Here is a 13,982-nt window from a genome sequence, read left to right as displayed (position 1 = left end):
TTCACCATGAAAGAGCAATTTATTATTGGGGAGTTTTTACTTAGTGATAAATATTTTGATAATAATTTGTAATTCAAGTAGTTACTATTACTTTTGAGATTCTTTCTTAAAAAGAATAAGGAAATTACAAGTCATTTAATCTGATCATTAACGAAATTGCAAAACTAGTAGAACTCAACTTCATCATTTGGGCATTTGACTTACTCTCATCTGAAGTCACATACAACATCTTTCACTTGACCAATGGCGAGAAAACTTATGTAAAATAAATGTATACACCATTTCTTTCTAGGGTTTTTAGGAGCTATGTTCCCTGAATTTTGTACTCACTTAAGTTTTAGTTTCAAAATGGCTGTCACTTTCATTTGTAACCAAAGTCATGGAGTAACTTGTTACTTTTTAAAGTCAAAATGATGGGCAAATTGGTCCTTTTAAGTGTTCGGTCATTTTTTTTTTGTTTTCTAAAATAAAAAAAAAGGTAAACTCAACTCCCCAACCCTCTCTGCTCTTCGTCTTCTTCTCTCATAGGATTAGGAGTTTCTCTATCTTTTTTCGTTCAATTTTTGCTTTCCCTCTCTCAACTTCAGTGGCGATTTGGGTGAGGTATCATAGGTAACAATCCTATCAAAGAGAAAGTGACAGAAACATGGGGACAGAGAGGGGAGGGTCGTGCAATTTGGGGTGGGTTTATGGCTGGAGGTGGCTGGGGGATCGTCGTCGGTGCAGGAGGTCGCTTTGGGGAAGGAGGCTGGGCTGCTGTTTTTTTTTACCTAAACACTTAAAATGACCAATTTATCCCTCATTTTCACGGAAAAAAGTAACATAAGTTATTTCAAGACTTTTGTTACAAACGAAAGTAGAGTTGAGGGATTGTGAAGGCTATTTTGAAAGTTGAGAGACTAAAGCTCAAATGGGTACAAAGTTCAGAAACCATAACTCCTAAAAAACCTTTCTTTCCATATCTCTCATCGAGTAAAGAACGGAAATACATGTCATAAGTAAGTTTTCTTCAACTGCACGCCTTGGTGACGGGGCACCGGCGTCCCCAATAGGTGGCTGATAATAGAAGTTGCTTCACTTTTTTTCTCCTTTGTCCCATGAATTACGTTATTGATTACCTACTCTTACATAAATTGTGCACGTAAAGCACATGTTCCAACCCTAAAAACCTACTTTGTACTATCGTTTTGTCACCGCCAGCCCTTTACCTACCACGCACAAACTCACGTCACTCGCTCACTCGCTCACTCGCTCACTCGCTCACTCGCTCACTCGCTAATGTAAAGAAAAATTTATTACAATGTGAGCTTTGTCTCAGCGATCATGCCCAACAAAAACATCTGGGTCCACTTGTGCCATCCATTGGAACACATATATTTGGAAGTTTATTTTTTTATGTCCCAGTAAGCTCCAAAACAATCCGTCACTGCCTGCCTATAATAATATATTCTATCAAACAAAACCAAAGAATGCCATTGCCACCAACAAAATTCATTAATTACAAAGATGCTCAAATGAAATGATGGCATTTGTTTGAACTTTCAACTTTCATGGGTTATCAGTCAATGATATATTCCTCGATTGTATCTGTTAATTACTTAATTACAAAACCAATTCCAATTCATGATGAGGGTTTCTCTGAATAAAAGTTGATGATTATCAAAGTGCAACAGCCATGATTGTGAGAGATTATAGAATATTATGGCAGAATGTAATACATTTTGTATACGTATTATAATAAAAGTAAATATTTATAGATATTATTTTCTAAAAAGAGAGAAAATAAACACTATCGTTTATCCATTTTATAAATTAGTATTATATAACTTCTCAATGATGATGAAGCAAAAAATTTATGGGTCCACCACAAGGCCCAATTTCTTTAAAGACCAACAACCCCAAGAAATGCCTATCAAAGTTGCACTCTTCTGCATGTAAAAAACAATAAAATAATAATTTTAAAATGATTTTTTTTAAAACCCCACTTTGGCCAAAGTTCAAAATTTTGCACACACCTTTGATTGTTTTCACATCTTCCCCTTCTTTACCACAGAAATAAAAGCTGTAAAATACATTACCTCACCACTTAAGAAGACTTTAAGCACCCAGAAAAAAAACCAACCCCCATTCTCTCTTTTGCACTAATGGCTTTTGCGGCTCTCCACCACCACCTCCCCCTACCACCTTTTCCTTTAACTCCTCCTTTTTCCTTTCAATCTCAATCTCTCTCTCTTTACTCTCACCATCTCGAAGAACCCACCACAGAATCGACCACCCAAGCCCACCTCTCTTTGCCTCTTCGGTGTTCGATTAATTGACTGTGAGAAACTAAGCTCAATGGGCTACCTGTCTTGCAATGCAGAGTCGGCGATCGCAACCTGCGATCCGTACAACTGGGACCGCAGAAGAAAACCCAAAACCAACAAAACCAAACCCAATAACAAGCCGATCAAGATCAGGCACTTTTACTACGACGACCTCGTCGCCGCAACAAATGGCTTCGCCGCCGAGAGTTTTCTGGGCAAAGGAAGCCACGGCAGCGTCTACAAGGCCTTTCTCGACGGCGGCAGTCTCGTCGCCGCAGTTAAAAAAACCAAATCCTCCCAAACAACGTCGTCGTCGGCCAGCCTTCACAACGCGGAGAATGAGATCGAGATTCTCTCCAGAGTTCACCACCCCAGGCTCGTAAATCTCATCGGGTTCTGCTCCGATTCAGCAAACGACACTAAATTGATCGTTGTCGAATACATGCCCAACGGCTCTCTCTACGACCTCCTCCACTTGAACTCCAGACCGCCCGGTTGGACCCGGAGGATCCGGTTCGGGTTACACGTGGCAAAAGCGGTTCAGGCGCTCCACTCGTCCAGCCCGCCCGTCATCCACCGCGACATCAAATCGTCCAACGTTTTGATCGACAAGGACTGGAACGCGAGGCTCGGCGACTTAGGGCTGGCGCTGAGGGGACACGTGGAGGACGTTCGCATAAAGTGCACGCCACCGGCGGGGACGTTAGGGTACCTCGACCCGGGCTATCTTGCGCCGGGGGATCTGAGCGCCAAGAGCGACGTCTTCAGCTTCGGAATTCTCTTGCTGGAGATTTTGAGCGGGAGAAACGCCATTGACGTGAACTACAGCCCGCCGTCGGTGGTGGACTGGGCCGTGCCGATCATAAAGCGCGGGGACTTCGCCGGAATCTGCGACCAGAGAATTGGACCTCCGGCTGACCCCGCCGTGATCCGCCACGTGGCGGTATTGGCAGCGAAGTGCGTGAGATCCACAGCGGAGAAGCGGCCGACGATGGCCGAGGTCGTCGAGTGTCTGAAGGTGATGATCAAGAGAATCCACGCGCCGTCCATTTGGAGTAGCCTGAAGCGGCGCGTGAACATGAAGCGCGTGGAGAAGGGGAAGCATCAGCATCGACGTGGTGAAAGTCGCGAATACGAAGAGGTTGGAAATGCGAAGTTTGTGAGAGGAGGGAGCAGGAGGAAGCTGAACGGGAAGGTATCGAGTGTGTTGGGCGCAGAGTGCGAGGGTGAGGGTGAGGGCGAGGAGATGATTGATCGACGCGTGGCGAAGTCAAAGTCAATTGGGTCGGTGAATGAGGTTAAGGCGTGGGGCGGTAATAATCAGGTGCGGAAGGGTGCAGGGGTAGCGGTGAAGGTGCCTTCGGTGGTGAGGCTGAACAAGTCGAGGTCAACGGGAGTGTTGAATAGTCCAAGGATCGTGCGGCATCAAAAAAGAGGATTTGTGTTTGAGTTTGGAGGGAGGGAAGTTGATTCGGTGGAGTTGGATATGTCCAAGTGGGTGATTAGTTTGGAGGGTGATGAGAAATCCGAGAGGAAGATGCTTCAGAAACCTCTGGTTTCTATGTAACAAAGTGGTTAATTAGATGATTAAGAAGTGGGATTTGGATTATTTTGTTGGGGATTGGAATGTTGTAGAATTAAATATTTGTAAGTTTTTTTGGGGCAAGCTCATATTGGTCACCCCCATAAACAATGTTTCTATTTTGATTCTGACCCACAAAGAAAATTGTTAGAGCATCTCGAATTGATGTGTCAAAAGTGTCACATAGATATTTAATTGCTAAAAATAACTTCTCACATCACTCCAACTGATGTGGAATGAAGGTTGGAGATTGAGATGTTATTTTTGACATCCCAAAAGAAAGATGCCAAATGAATATTTTATTATTAAATTAAAAATAAATAAACACTAAAATGTAATAAAATAATAATTTAATTTGACATATCGAGTGGAGTGTAAAGCTGTGTAAGATGTCAAATTGTCACATTAGCCATCAAATTTAAATTTAATGTTTGGTATTTGATATCTCCCTTGGAGATGCTCTTATATGTTTGTACGGCAATTGATTTCTAGTTGCAAAACTATCTATATGAAGAATAGAGGTAGTAGGTTAACTTAGATGTGTTGGTTGTAGGTTGTGTCAACTTCTATTTAAGGAGTGACAACTACACAAGGTTTAGGACATATTTGAGACTGCTTTTAGAAGACTTTAACATATAATTTGACAACTGAAAGTGCTTTTAAACCACCAATTTTTGACAATGTTTGAACCCTAGATACAATGTATTTTATATAAACTTAGAATAACTATATACAATGTAATATTTTGAATTTAAAATGACTAAATATAGTGATACACTTGAAATTCATGCATTTCTGATTTATCTTATCGTCAACAATTTCATATTAATGAATCCCTGAAAATACTTGTAGGATAGCTAAGAAATGTGTGGAGGGGGTTGAATAGGCTGATAAAAAATTATAAGGAACAAACACAAATAAATCACGTTAACATGATCAATAATGCACTGGAAAATAAAAAGAATCAACAAGTAAGGATTATTTTACTTAAAAGATAAGCCATGATTATTAATGAAAGAAATAAAAGATATTGAAAAATATGCCTCACTAAGATTGCACTCCTAAAGGGATTCTAATTGACCTAAATAATAGAAGATTAATGGAATAAAATCATATCAGACTTGCAAAATATGTTCCTAGCTAGCATGAGTGCATGAAAAATGAAATGTCTTATCGTTGGATCAAATACCTCACACGTATTAAGTCATAATTCTGGAATTTAGGAATTTGCTGAACTATTCTTGGAAATCGAAGATTGCGTATTTGATTCAACCCTACATCTAAATTACCAAACCTACTATGAGTAATTTAATTTTCCAAAATTTGAAAGTACTCTTTCGAAAATACGTTTTATGAATTTTACATACAAACATACAAAGCCGGCAGATATCCCATTGTATATATCAATGCGTCGACATTTCTTAAAAACCAAAAAGACTGATTAGTAGGAAAGTTAGGTCAGTGCCTAGAAAACGGAAAACCGGGAAAATTATATAAGAGGGTGCAAACACTTGAAAGTTTCCCGATTTGTGGCTGCTGTCATCCATTTATATGCTCAGTCTTCTACTTAACAAATGGTGGACGGTTGATGGTCCACGGTTTACTGCGGTCGGGCTGAATTCCAAAAACATTTTAATGCAGTGATCATCTTTAAGATTCTGTCTGTCAGTTGGGTTTGATTGCAATCAATGCTTCTTCTACCGTATTCGATACTTTTTAATGCAAATTGGCAATTGCTCTTTTGGCTTTTTTCTGTTTTCGTTTTCGTATGGTTATCTAACCAAATGTGAAATGTGGTTCCTGCTCAAGTTTGCATCATTGCATTGCATGTAGGTCAATGTCGGCTAGAAGGTTCATGAAAAAAAAAGAAAAAAATGTGGTTTCTGGATAATAGGACCTGTAGGTTCTAAAGATAATTAGCTAAAGGTAATACTCATTTGACATATGTTTTATCACACAGTTAATGAAAGCCTCACATTCAGACGTTATCCATCAGTCACTATATTTCTTTCACGACCTATATATAAGTGATAAACTCATCAATTATTTTTCTCATAATGAGTATAAGGGATTCGAACTTAAATACTTTTTTCAATATTAAGTAGGAAAAAAAAAAACCATTAAACAAAGAGCTAATTGACATTATACAAGTGTCGGATGAGTTCGGTTATTTTTACCATAAGGGTACATCTGAAGCCCTGTCACCATCTTGAATATTGTCCCACGCCATTAATTTCTTTATCTGTGTTAGGGATGCATCCCCACCATCACACATGGCTTGGTGTTTGTTTCCCGTGAGTTTGATGCTTACGTTGTTGAAGTATGAAGCATTTATTGAACATGGCAAACTAAGATGAAATGATCTCCAATGAAATGTGTAATTCAAACAGTATTGTAGAAACTTCAATCAATGAAGGCCCAACTTGAACTCTTAACTCGGCTTAACTCACCCAAAAGGCTTCATGGGCTAAACCCAAATCCTTAAAGGGCACAAATGTTTGCTTTTATAAAAATATGAAACAATTTCCAAGGGAAGAGCACAATAGAAAAGCCCAATAAGGTAGGGATTGGAAAGACAGTGGGCTCACCACCCATGCATGAAGCTAATCTATGCCCGTAATTCTTCTTCTTTCACTCCCTCTCCTCACCTACATGGAACACAAAATGCATCATTCGGAGACACATGTAATGTCAGTGTTTTTTTTTTTCTTTCTTCTGGTAGCACATGCTCTGTTAGTTGTTGTGTTAGTTGGGATCATTTGCATAGAAGACTTGGAGTGAATTTGTAATGAAAGGACTGGTTTGCTACTCTCTTAGAATTAAAATGGTTGCTGTAGGGAGGGCCACCAGAGAGAGAGAGAGAGAGGGCGTCAGTGGACAGTAGAGAGAGAGAGAGAGAGAGAGAGAGAGAGAGAGAGGTAGGTTTAATAATGAAATAGGAATGGTAAAGATAGCAATGTTTGGATTATGAGAAGCAAAATATGGAAAAGGCTGCCAGAAAGGATGGAAATGTAGGAAATGAAGGGTCGGGGGTCAGAAAGCCCCAAACCCCTCCACAACTTTTTCTCTATCTTGTCATTGTCACTGTCCTTGTGGTCCCTTTCATTTCCCTGCTGCTGCTCTATTTCTCCCCGCTTTCTTCCCTCATATCAAATCTCACTCACTCACTCACGAATATAATTTACACAAACATCCAAAAGAATCTACCTCTACCCGAAATCCCCGACCCAATTATATTTCTGAAACGCAACGGAAAATCAAGTTTACGGACCATTGCTCCATTGGTTTCTGATGGCCTTCCTTGTCCTCCGGCGGAGTTCACCCATCAGTAATTAGTTTAGTTCTTTTTGGTTGTGGGCTTGGTTCTAGTTTGCCTGCATCTTGCTTGTAGTTTTGTCTTGTTGTTTTTGCTGGCGGCTTTGGCGCAATTCAGACTCAAAAAACAAAAAACAACAATGCATAAATGAGAGAATTTGATGCGTCATCGAGGTATATCTCATTATGTCTATAGCATTCATTATGTGACCTTGTTGTGTTATCGGGATATATCTAACATTCATCACATAATGAATGTTGTAAAGTATATCTTTCTTTGTAAGTAACATACATTTTACAAAATAAAATTCACACACATCAACGACTAAAGACCAGCCACGAGTAGAAGCACCACGGTTAACCCTACCATTCTCCACCAATGTTTTTGAGTACTAATTATGTGAGTCTGGCCCTTCCTATTAACACTACTGTAACCAATAAACCCCAAACACACAAAAGCTCTCTTTATGTTGAGTGTCTTAAAGTTGAAAAGTGGTTCAAAGAAGTGGGAGGGTGTTTCCTGGTGGCTGACAGGCGTTGCGTCAGATAAGCACAACCAAATTAGCAATTTGCAAGTAGCCTAGCATGTAGCAAGCAAGCAGGCTTTGCTTTTGGCATTCGAGGGTAAGGTAGGGAATCACATGACGTTTGGATGACATCACCTGCCAAAATAAAACAAAAAAGGACAACTTAAAATTTAAATCAGTTTCATTGCGTCATTAATTAACACAAAAACATAGAACATCACACAAAATTGAGCTCTACTTATATTATTCTCAGCATCATTTCCTCCGTACACAAATCTTTAGTGAAATTTGGACACCCTAGTTTATTTAATGTCCCCTATTATTTTGTAGGCCAATTTTAGTACTGAATTTTAGAATCCTTTTTCACTTTTATATGCACATTAAAAAAAATTAGGAGCTAATAACATGGTCTAGAAAGTAAAAAAAGATCTAGATTTGCAGACCAGTGATCTCATATTCGAACCTTCATGTCACTCTAATTGTGTGCGTGCGTGTTTGAAACCTCTTTCTCTTTTTAATTTAGACAATCACTTGTATTTCAAAAAAAATTTGGAAATGCACCACTCTTTTGCTCATGCACATGTCTTAAGACATAAATATCCGATAATGTACACCTGCAAATCCAACGGTGATTTCTTCTGTTCCATATCCGACAACATTCACTGGACCGTTAATTACATGATTTAACAATTCACTAAAATTCATCAACCTTAGGCCAAATTTACAGTGCTTGTTGTACAAATCTGTTGCTATTTTTCCCTTTTTCTTTAGACTCTCTCATGTGTGTGTGTGGACCTGAAGATCTCTGTCACGTGTGAGACTACCAGTAGAGAGTAGAAGGAGCCCACTCTGGCAGACAAGTCCACATCAACCCAACATATCAGTCCTCCATACTCCAATGCTCCATGCTGAGGGTGAGTGTGTAACGGCCAGTTGACGAGTCCAATCCTGCAGAACCCAATCCAATCCAATCCAACTATCCACACTCCAAAGTTAGTTGCTTCTTCCTTATCCTTGTGATGGCATCATGGCATGGTTTAATTTAATCCATCCACTAATACTATATATTTGTGAGAAATCACTTCATATATAACATGATTTTGACACTGCTTAGACTCAAACATACACAATTATTATGTAAGTTGAAGATAGAGAAGAAAAAATCAATATACAATACGATGAATTAATCTGTGCTCTTCAAGGGAAATCTTATGAGTATGATGGATTATTGGAAGTTATTGCACATGATCTGCGGTTTAATCATCAAAAGCGCCTATTTCTTAGGTTCACTTTAATGATTATTTATCCAAAAAATTAGTTAAATCAGAAATAGTTTAGTCAGGTAATTACCATCGAAATCATTTCAAATTTATATGACAATTTATTTCATTTTTAACATGTGCTTAATTCCAGTTGCCTATCTATCTCTTAACTTTCATTTTCTCTTAATCTTTCCCTCGACGTAGTTTTCTAGGACAGGGCTACTTGCTTGCCTGCTTCCTCATATTTCCAACTCAGTTAGAGCCAAGCGATGCAAGCGCGATTCTCTTCTAAATTCGGGACAAAGCCTAGTCTACGAGTTCACTGTCTGGGGCAACGATTGGGAAAGGGAGCAAAGGCACTTCCCCAACCCCGTGGACTCAATTTGAAGATCACCCTTTCGGAAAATTAGCTAATTTGAAAGCCACAACATTATGTAATTTTGATCAAGCATGTACACGGATATAATGTTTACCATAAACATTGAAATGATTATATTGTTACTCAAATTAATAAACAATTTCCGATTTTATTGACTTTTTCATAAATGATATTTGACCGGAGAACTAAAACATAACCAATGTCTTAGACAAATAAATGGCCACATACATATGATATTTGATATTCGACGATGATAAGGTTTATACTAGCTAATCAATGGCCACATACATATGATTGATGAACAACTAATCAGAAAATATATCTCTTCTTCAGACAAAGTTATGAGTTCGAGTCCTAGCATATGTGTAGCTAGTGTGTGTGAGTTTAATATATTATCGTCCCATCGCAATAAAGAAGTCCTCAAAGAAAAATAAATCTCTTCAAATCCGAATTAAAAAGCAAAAAAGTAATGGCACTCAAACGAAACTTGGATGAAGATGAGATGGCGGCCTGGTCGAGTATATGGTATATGGTACTGTGAAAACAAGTCCATGAGAAGTTGAGATAGAATATCCTGAAAGCCATTGAGTTGAAAGTTGTTGAGGGTAGAAGACGTCACATAGACACACACTCACACATGATGTCTGAAAATGGAGGGCACGTAGGCAGCTCCCAAAAATGCCGACAGTTTAAAATCAGTGTCCTCATGAGCTTACCTCACCTGTGTTGCCAGTTCTTGAAGCATATATCAACCCCACCTCTTGATCCCCATCCAGCCTGGATCGCTTATTTGATTTGCCCTCATCACTCCTATTCATCAATTTGTCCCCTAACAATCTCCCTTGTTTGATATGCATATTTTTCGTTTACCTTACTAACGAGTTGTCCGTAGGGTAAGATCGAGAGGGTAACTTGATATACTCAATTCGAATTTAAGATAAAATTTGAATTTGACGGACTTCAAATAAACTAAACTCGAATTCGAATTATATGCAGAAATTTGGTTAAATTCAAATTTGGTGAATCAAAGTTAATATGTGCTTCTTCAGAGTTACCTAATTGTGAATTTGCTATTTTCTTTTAACTATTCAACAATACAATAAACTCTTATTCATGTGATTTAAATTTTGAATCCCTAGTAACAAAATGAAGACTAAATGTCGTTATGCGAAAATACTCGTTTTAGGAAATCTTTGAAAATTTTACTGTGGTGCGATTTGAGTAGCTTTTTAGATATAGGGTAGCAGGTCTACCATTTACTAAACATCATCCCTTCTAGTACTATGTCATTTTTTTGGGGCAAGTGGTTTTCCTCTTTCTCTGCCATTTCCCTTTTCTACTTTCATGCTATTACTGAGAAAGTGATTCCCAATCTCACTTTTACCACAAAGAAAAAAAGGAAACAAAACACAACAAAGTAGTGCTTCCACATAAAAGGAAAACAAGAAAAAGAACCAAAGTGCATGCCATTATGCAATTAGCAAGAAATGCCAAGAAGAAAGTTAGAAGCAAAGCACCAAAACAAGTAGAGATTTCAAAAATTAACCCTAGTTAAGTATTAGGGATTAAAAAAAAAAGAAATAAAAAGAAATAAATGAAAGAGAGAGGTTTAGAGTATGATATGCATAGAGGGGAATTGATGGCCACAATTCTCCACCCCTCTCTTATCTTCTCCTCCCTGAGAAACTTTAAAAATTAAAAAAGTATTACCCATTTCAAAACAAACAAAAAAAAACCCAAAAATAAAAATAAAAATTAACAGTTTAAGATTTAAATATTACTGTTACACAACACAAACCAACACTTGGATGTAATACAAACAAATATTTTGCACTTAGTCATTTACAAATGTCCATCTCCAGTGGAAGAAGCTTTTTGCTGTTGATCGTCTTCATAATCCGTTTCTTGGGCTCTTCAGCAACCATGTAGATCTTCACTTCTTCATTTCCTCACCAAACAATCAAAGAAATCAAGAGAGAGAGAGAGAGAGAGAGAGAGAGAGAGAGAGAGAGAATGGAATTTGAGGAGCACGAAGAGCACGAGGAGGAGATGGAGATGGAGATGCAGCCGGCGCCCCCAGGTTACGACTCGGCTGGGGCGAGTTCCAGGGCCAAAATGGGGCCAGCCCGGGAGGGCACCGTCTCCACCGCAAGAAAGAGGGGGCCCACCGCCACAGCGGCAATCACCAACACCACCACCACCCTCACCACCATGGTCAGGTACAGAGAATGCCTCAAGAATCACGCCGTCAGCATCGGTGGTCACGCCGTCGACGGCTGCTGCGAGTTCCTGGCTGCCGGGGACGAGGGAACAATGGACGCGCTCATATGCGCCGCCTGCAACTGCCATCGCAACTTCCACCGCAAGGAGCCCGAGGGCGAGCTGATTCATCACCATCAGGGTGGTACTACTGGGCCCTACCACCAGAGCGGTGGGTCCCACCACCACCTCCTCCAGCACCAATTTTCCTCGGCCTTCTATCGCCCACCGCCACCGCCATCTGGCTACCTGATCACCTCTCCGCACGCAAGGCCCACTCTAACCTTGCCTGCAGCATCAGGCGGTGGCGGTGGGTCTCATAGTAGGGACGATGGTGAGGATGTCTCGAACCCCAGCTCGAGCGGCGGTGGCGGTGGAGGAGGAGGAGGATTTGGGATAAATAAGAAGAGGCACCGGACCAAGTTCACGCAGGAGCAGAAGGAAAAGATGCTGGAGTTTGCGGAGAAAGTTGGGTGGAGGATTCAGAAGCATGACGAGGCAGCGGTGGAGGAGTTTTGTGGAGAGACTGGAGTGAAGCGACAGGTTCTCAAGGTTTGGATGCACAACAACAAGCACACCCTCGGTAAGAAATTAGGGCCTTAAGTTAATTGATTAACCATTTTAATTTCATTTAATAGCTAATTAGCTAGCTTAGCTAGCTACCTAGCTAGCTCAGAAGAGTGTTGCAGTGTATGTTGAGTTTACCCAGTTAGATTATCATCACCCATTCATGCATGTACGTAAGAAAGAGAGCCTCCTTGCAAATTTATTGTGTGAATGGTTTTCCTTAATTTAGTGTTAATTCATGGTAATTTTAGTAGCTAGCTTAGCTAGGGTTTCATCGCCAGGTTCTAAACTTTTAATTAATTAAGTCTTCTTCTTCAGTGTTTTTGCTAATTAATCTCTGGCTCTGATTCTAATCTTAAGGTTAATCATGGTGTTCATAATTAATTGGGTATTTTGGTTAAGCATCTTCTTCCTATGTTGCACATTGCCCTAACCCCTAAAAACCCAAAACAGCTCTGCCATTTTATTCCATGGAAGTGTAAGAGTTTTCTCTTTTTCTTTTTTTGGTGAAACAAAAAGGAAAACCAACATAAAGGGTAAGCTTAATTATGCTAAGATAACCTAAATTGGGTTGTGATTAGTTCGCATTACCAAGGAAGCAGAGAATTCCAAAAACTCCAATCGAAACCAGTAATTTTTGGCATGCAAAGCAAACCTGAAACCTGCTATTTTTGTATTGTTTATTAATTTCTTTTGGATTAGTTCTGAGTTTTGGGTTTTGGACGTTCATCCACATTTGTCATCTTATCCTTATTTGCTTCCATGATCACCGCCTTAGCTTTACTCTCTCTTTATCTTTTCTCTCTCATATTAATTTGGCTCAACCTCCATATTGCATTAATCTCTGGACACATCCAGCATGAAACTGAAGAAGCTGATCAAATTCACCGATTTTTGAGCTTAACGGACACATGTGATCTCATCAGATGAGAGCATCTATTTACAGCGGGGTGTACTGGATTGGTTTAATAAATTTGTTCTTTTCTTTATTAGGAAAATATTTTTTTGGATTTTTTTTCTTTCTCGAAAAGCATTATGCATGCGTTAATGACACGTAGCATGCATGCCGATATCGCGCTGTAAGTTCACACAAATTATAACACGTATATTGAATTTTGAAATTAGTCAAACTGCTCTCGTTTATACAAATTATAATACGTATATTGAATTTTAAAATTAATATGACTGCTCTGGTTTACACGTATATTGAATTTAGAAACTAGTCAGGTTGCTCTCGTTTTCTTAATCCATTCAGCTTGTGTTTCATCTTCTTATGCTGGTTTTGTTTCTTCTTTTACTTTGGTGTTATATAAACATTTATTGTTTTCTTTAACAATTTAAATAATGAGAAGTTAACTTCATATTAATGCAGTTAATTATCAAAATTTCTTGTTTTACATATGTACTAATTTGGACTATATGGGGAACTTTATGTGTTCATCTTTTGGTGTGCTCTGACAATTTAACGTTCTTCCACTACAACCAAAAAAAAAGGAAAAAAAAAAAGAGTAACAGTTACCAGTATTTGGTGACATTTGGTGATTAAAGGCTTTATAGTGTTCTAAGCCAAAAACCTAGAAAAGGGTTTAACAAGTACTTGAGTACATCCTTAGGATTATAGTCAATTGAAGAAAATGCCCCATAAATTGTTGGGGGAGGCCAATATGTATTTAGGTTGATCATTTATCCTGGAACAATTTTTTTCCTTTATTTGGTTAATTACTTGGAACAATTTTAATCGATGTTTGTGACGAGCGAGGCTCAGCTGCGTATGGAACATATGAT

At 39.0% G+C, this 13,982-nt stretch overlaps 2 protein-coding genes across 3 annotated transcripts; both read left to right on the top strand.

Moving 5' to 3' along the window:
* LOC18790365 (serine/threonine-protein kinase-like protein At1g28390) lies at window positions 1,857-4,149 on the top strand. Its single transcript, XM_020555530.1, has one exon. The coding sequence runs from the start codon at window positions 2,338-2,340 to the stop codon at window positions 3,871-3,873; it is 1,536 nt and encodes a 511-aa protein (XP_020411119.1). The 5' UTR covers window positions 1,857-2,337; the 3' UTR covers window positions 3,874-4,149.
* On the top strand, window positions 6,791-12,418 carry LOC18792593 (zinc-finger homeodomain protein 2). Of its 2 annotated transcripts, none has more exons than XM_020559219.1 (2): window positions 6,791-6,806; window positions 11,346-12,418. In XM_020559219.1, the coding sequence occupies exon 2, from the start codon at window positions 11,385-11,387 to the stop codon at window positions 12,231-12,233; it is 849 nt and encodes a 282-aa protein (XP_020414808.1). In that variant the 5' UTR covers window positions 6,791-6,806; window positions 11,346-11,384; the 3' UTR covers window positions 12,234-12,418. The 2 variants fall into 2 exon arrangements, with proteins under 2 accessions (XP_020414808.1, XP_007222197.1); XM_007222135.2 differs by lacking the exon at window positions 6,791-6,806 and adding an exon at window positions 10,730-10,978.

This window comes from Prunus persica, chromosome G1 (assembly GCF_000346465.2).
Source record: "Prunus persica cultivar Lovell chromosome G1, Prunus_persica_NCBIv2, whole genome shotgun sequence".
NCBI classification, from domain to species: Eukaryota; Viridiplantae; Streptophyta; class Magnoliopsida; order Rosales; family Rosaceae; genus Prunus; species Prunus persica.
The sequence above is the reverse complement of the archived record's forward strand: the minus strand, read 5'-3'. Positions and strand labels throughout refer to the sequence as shown.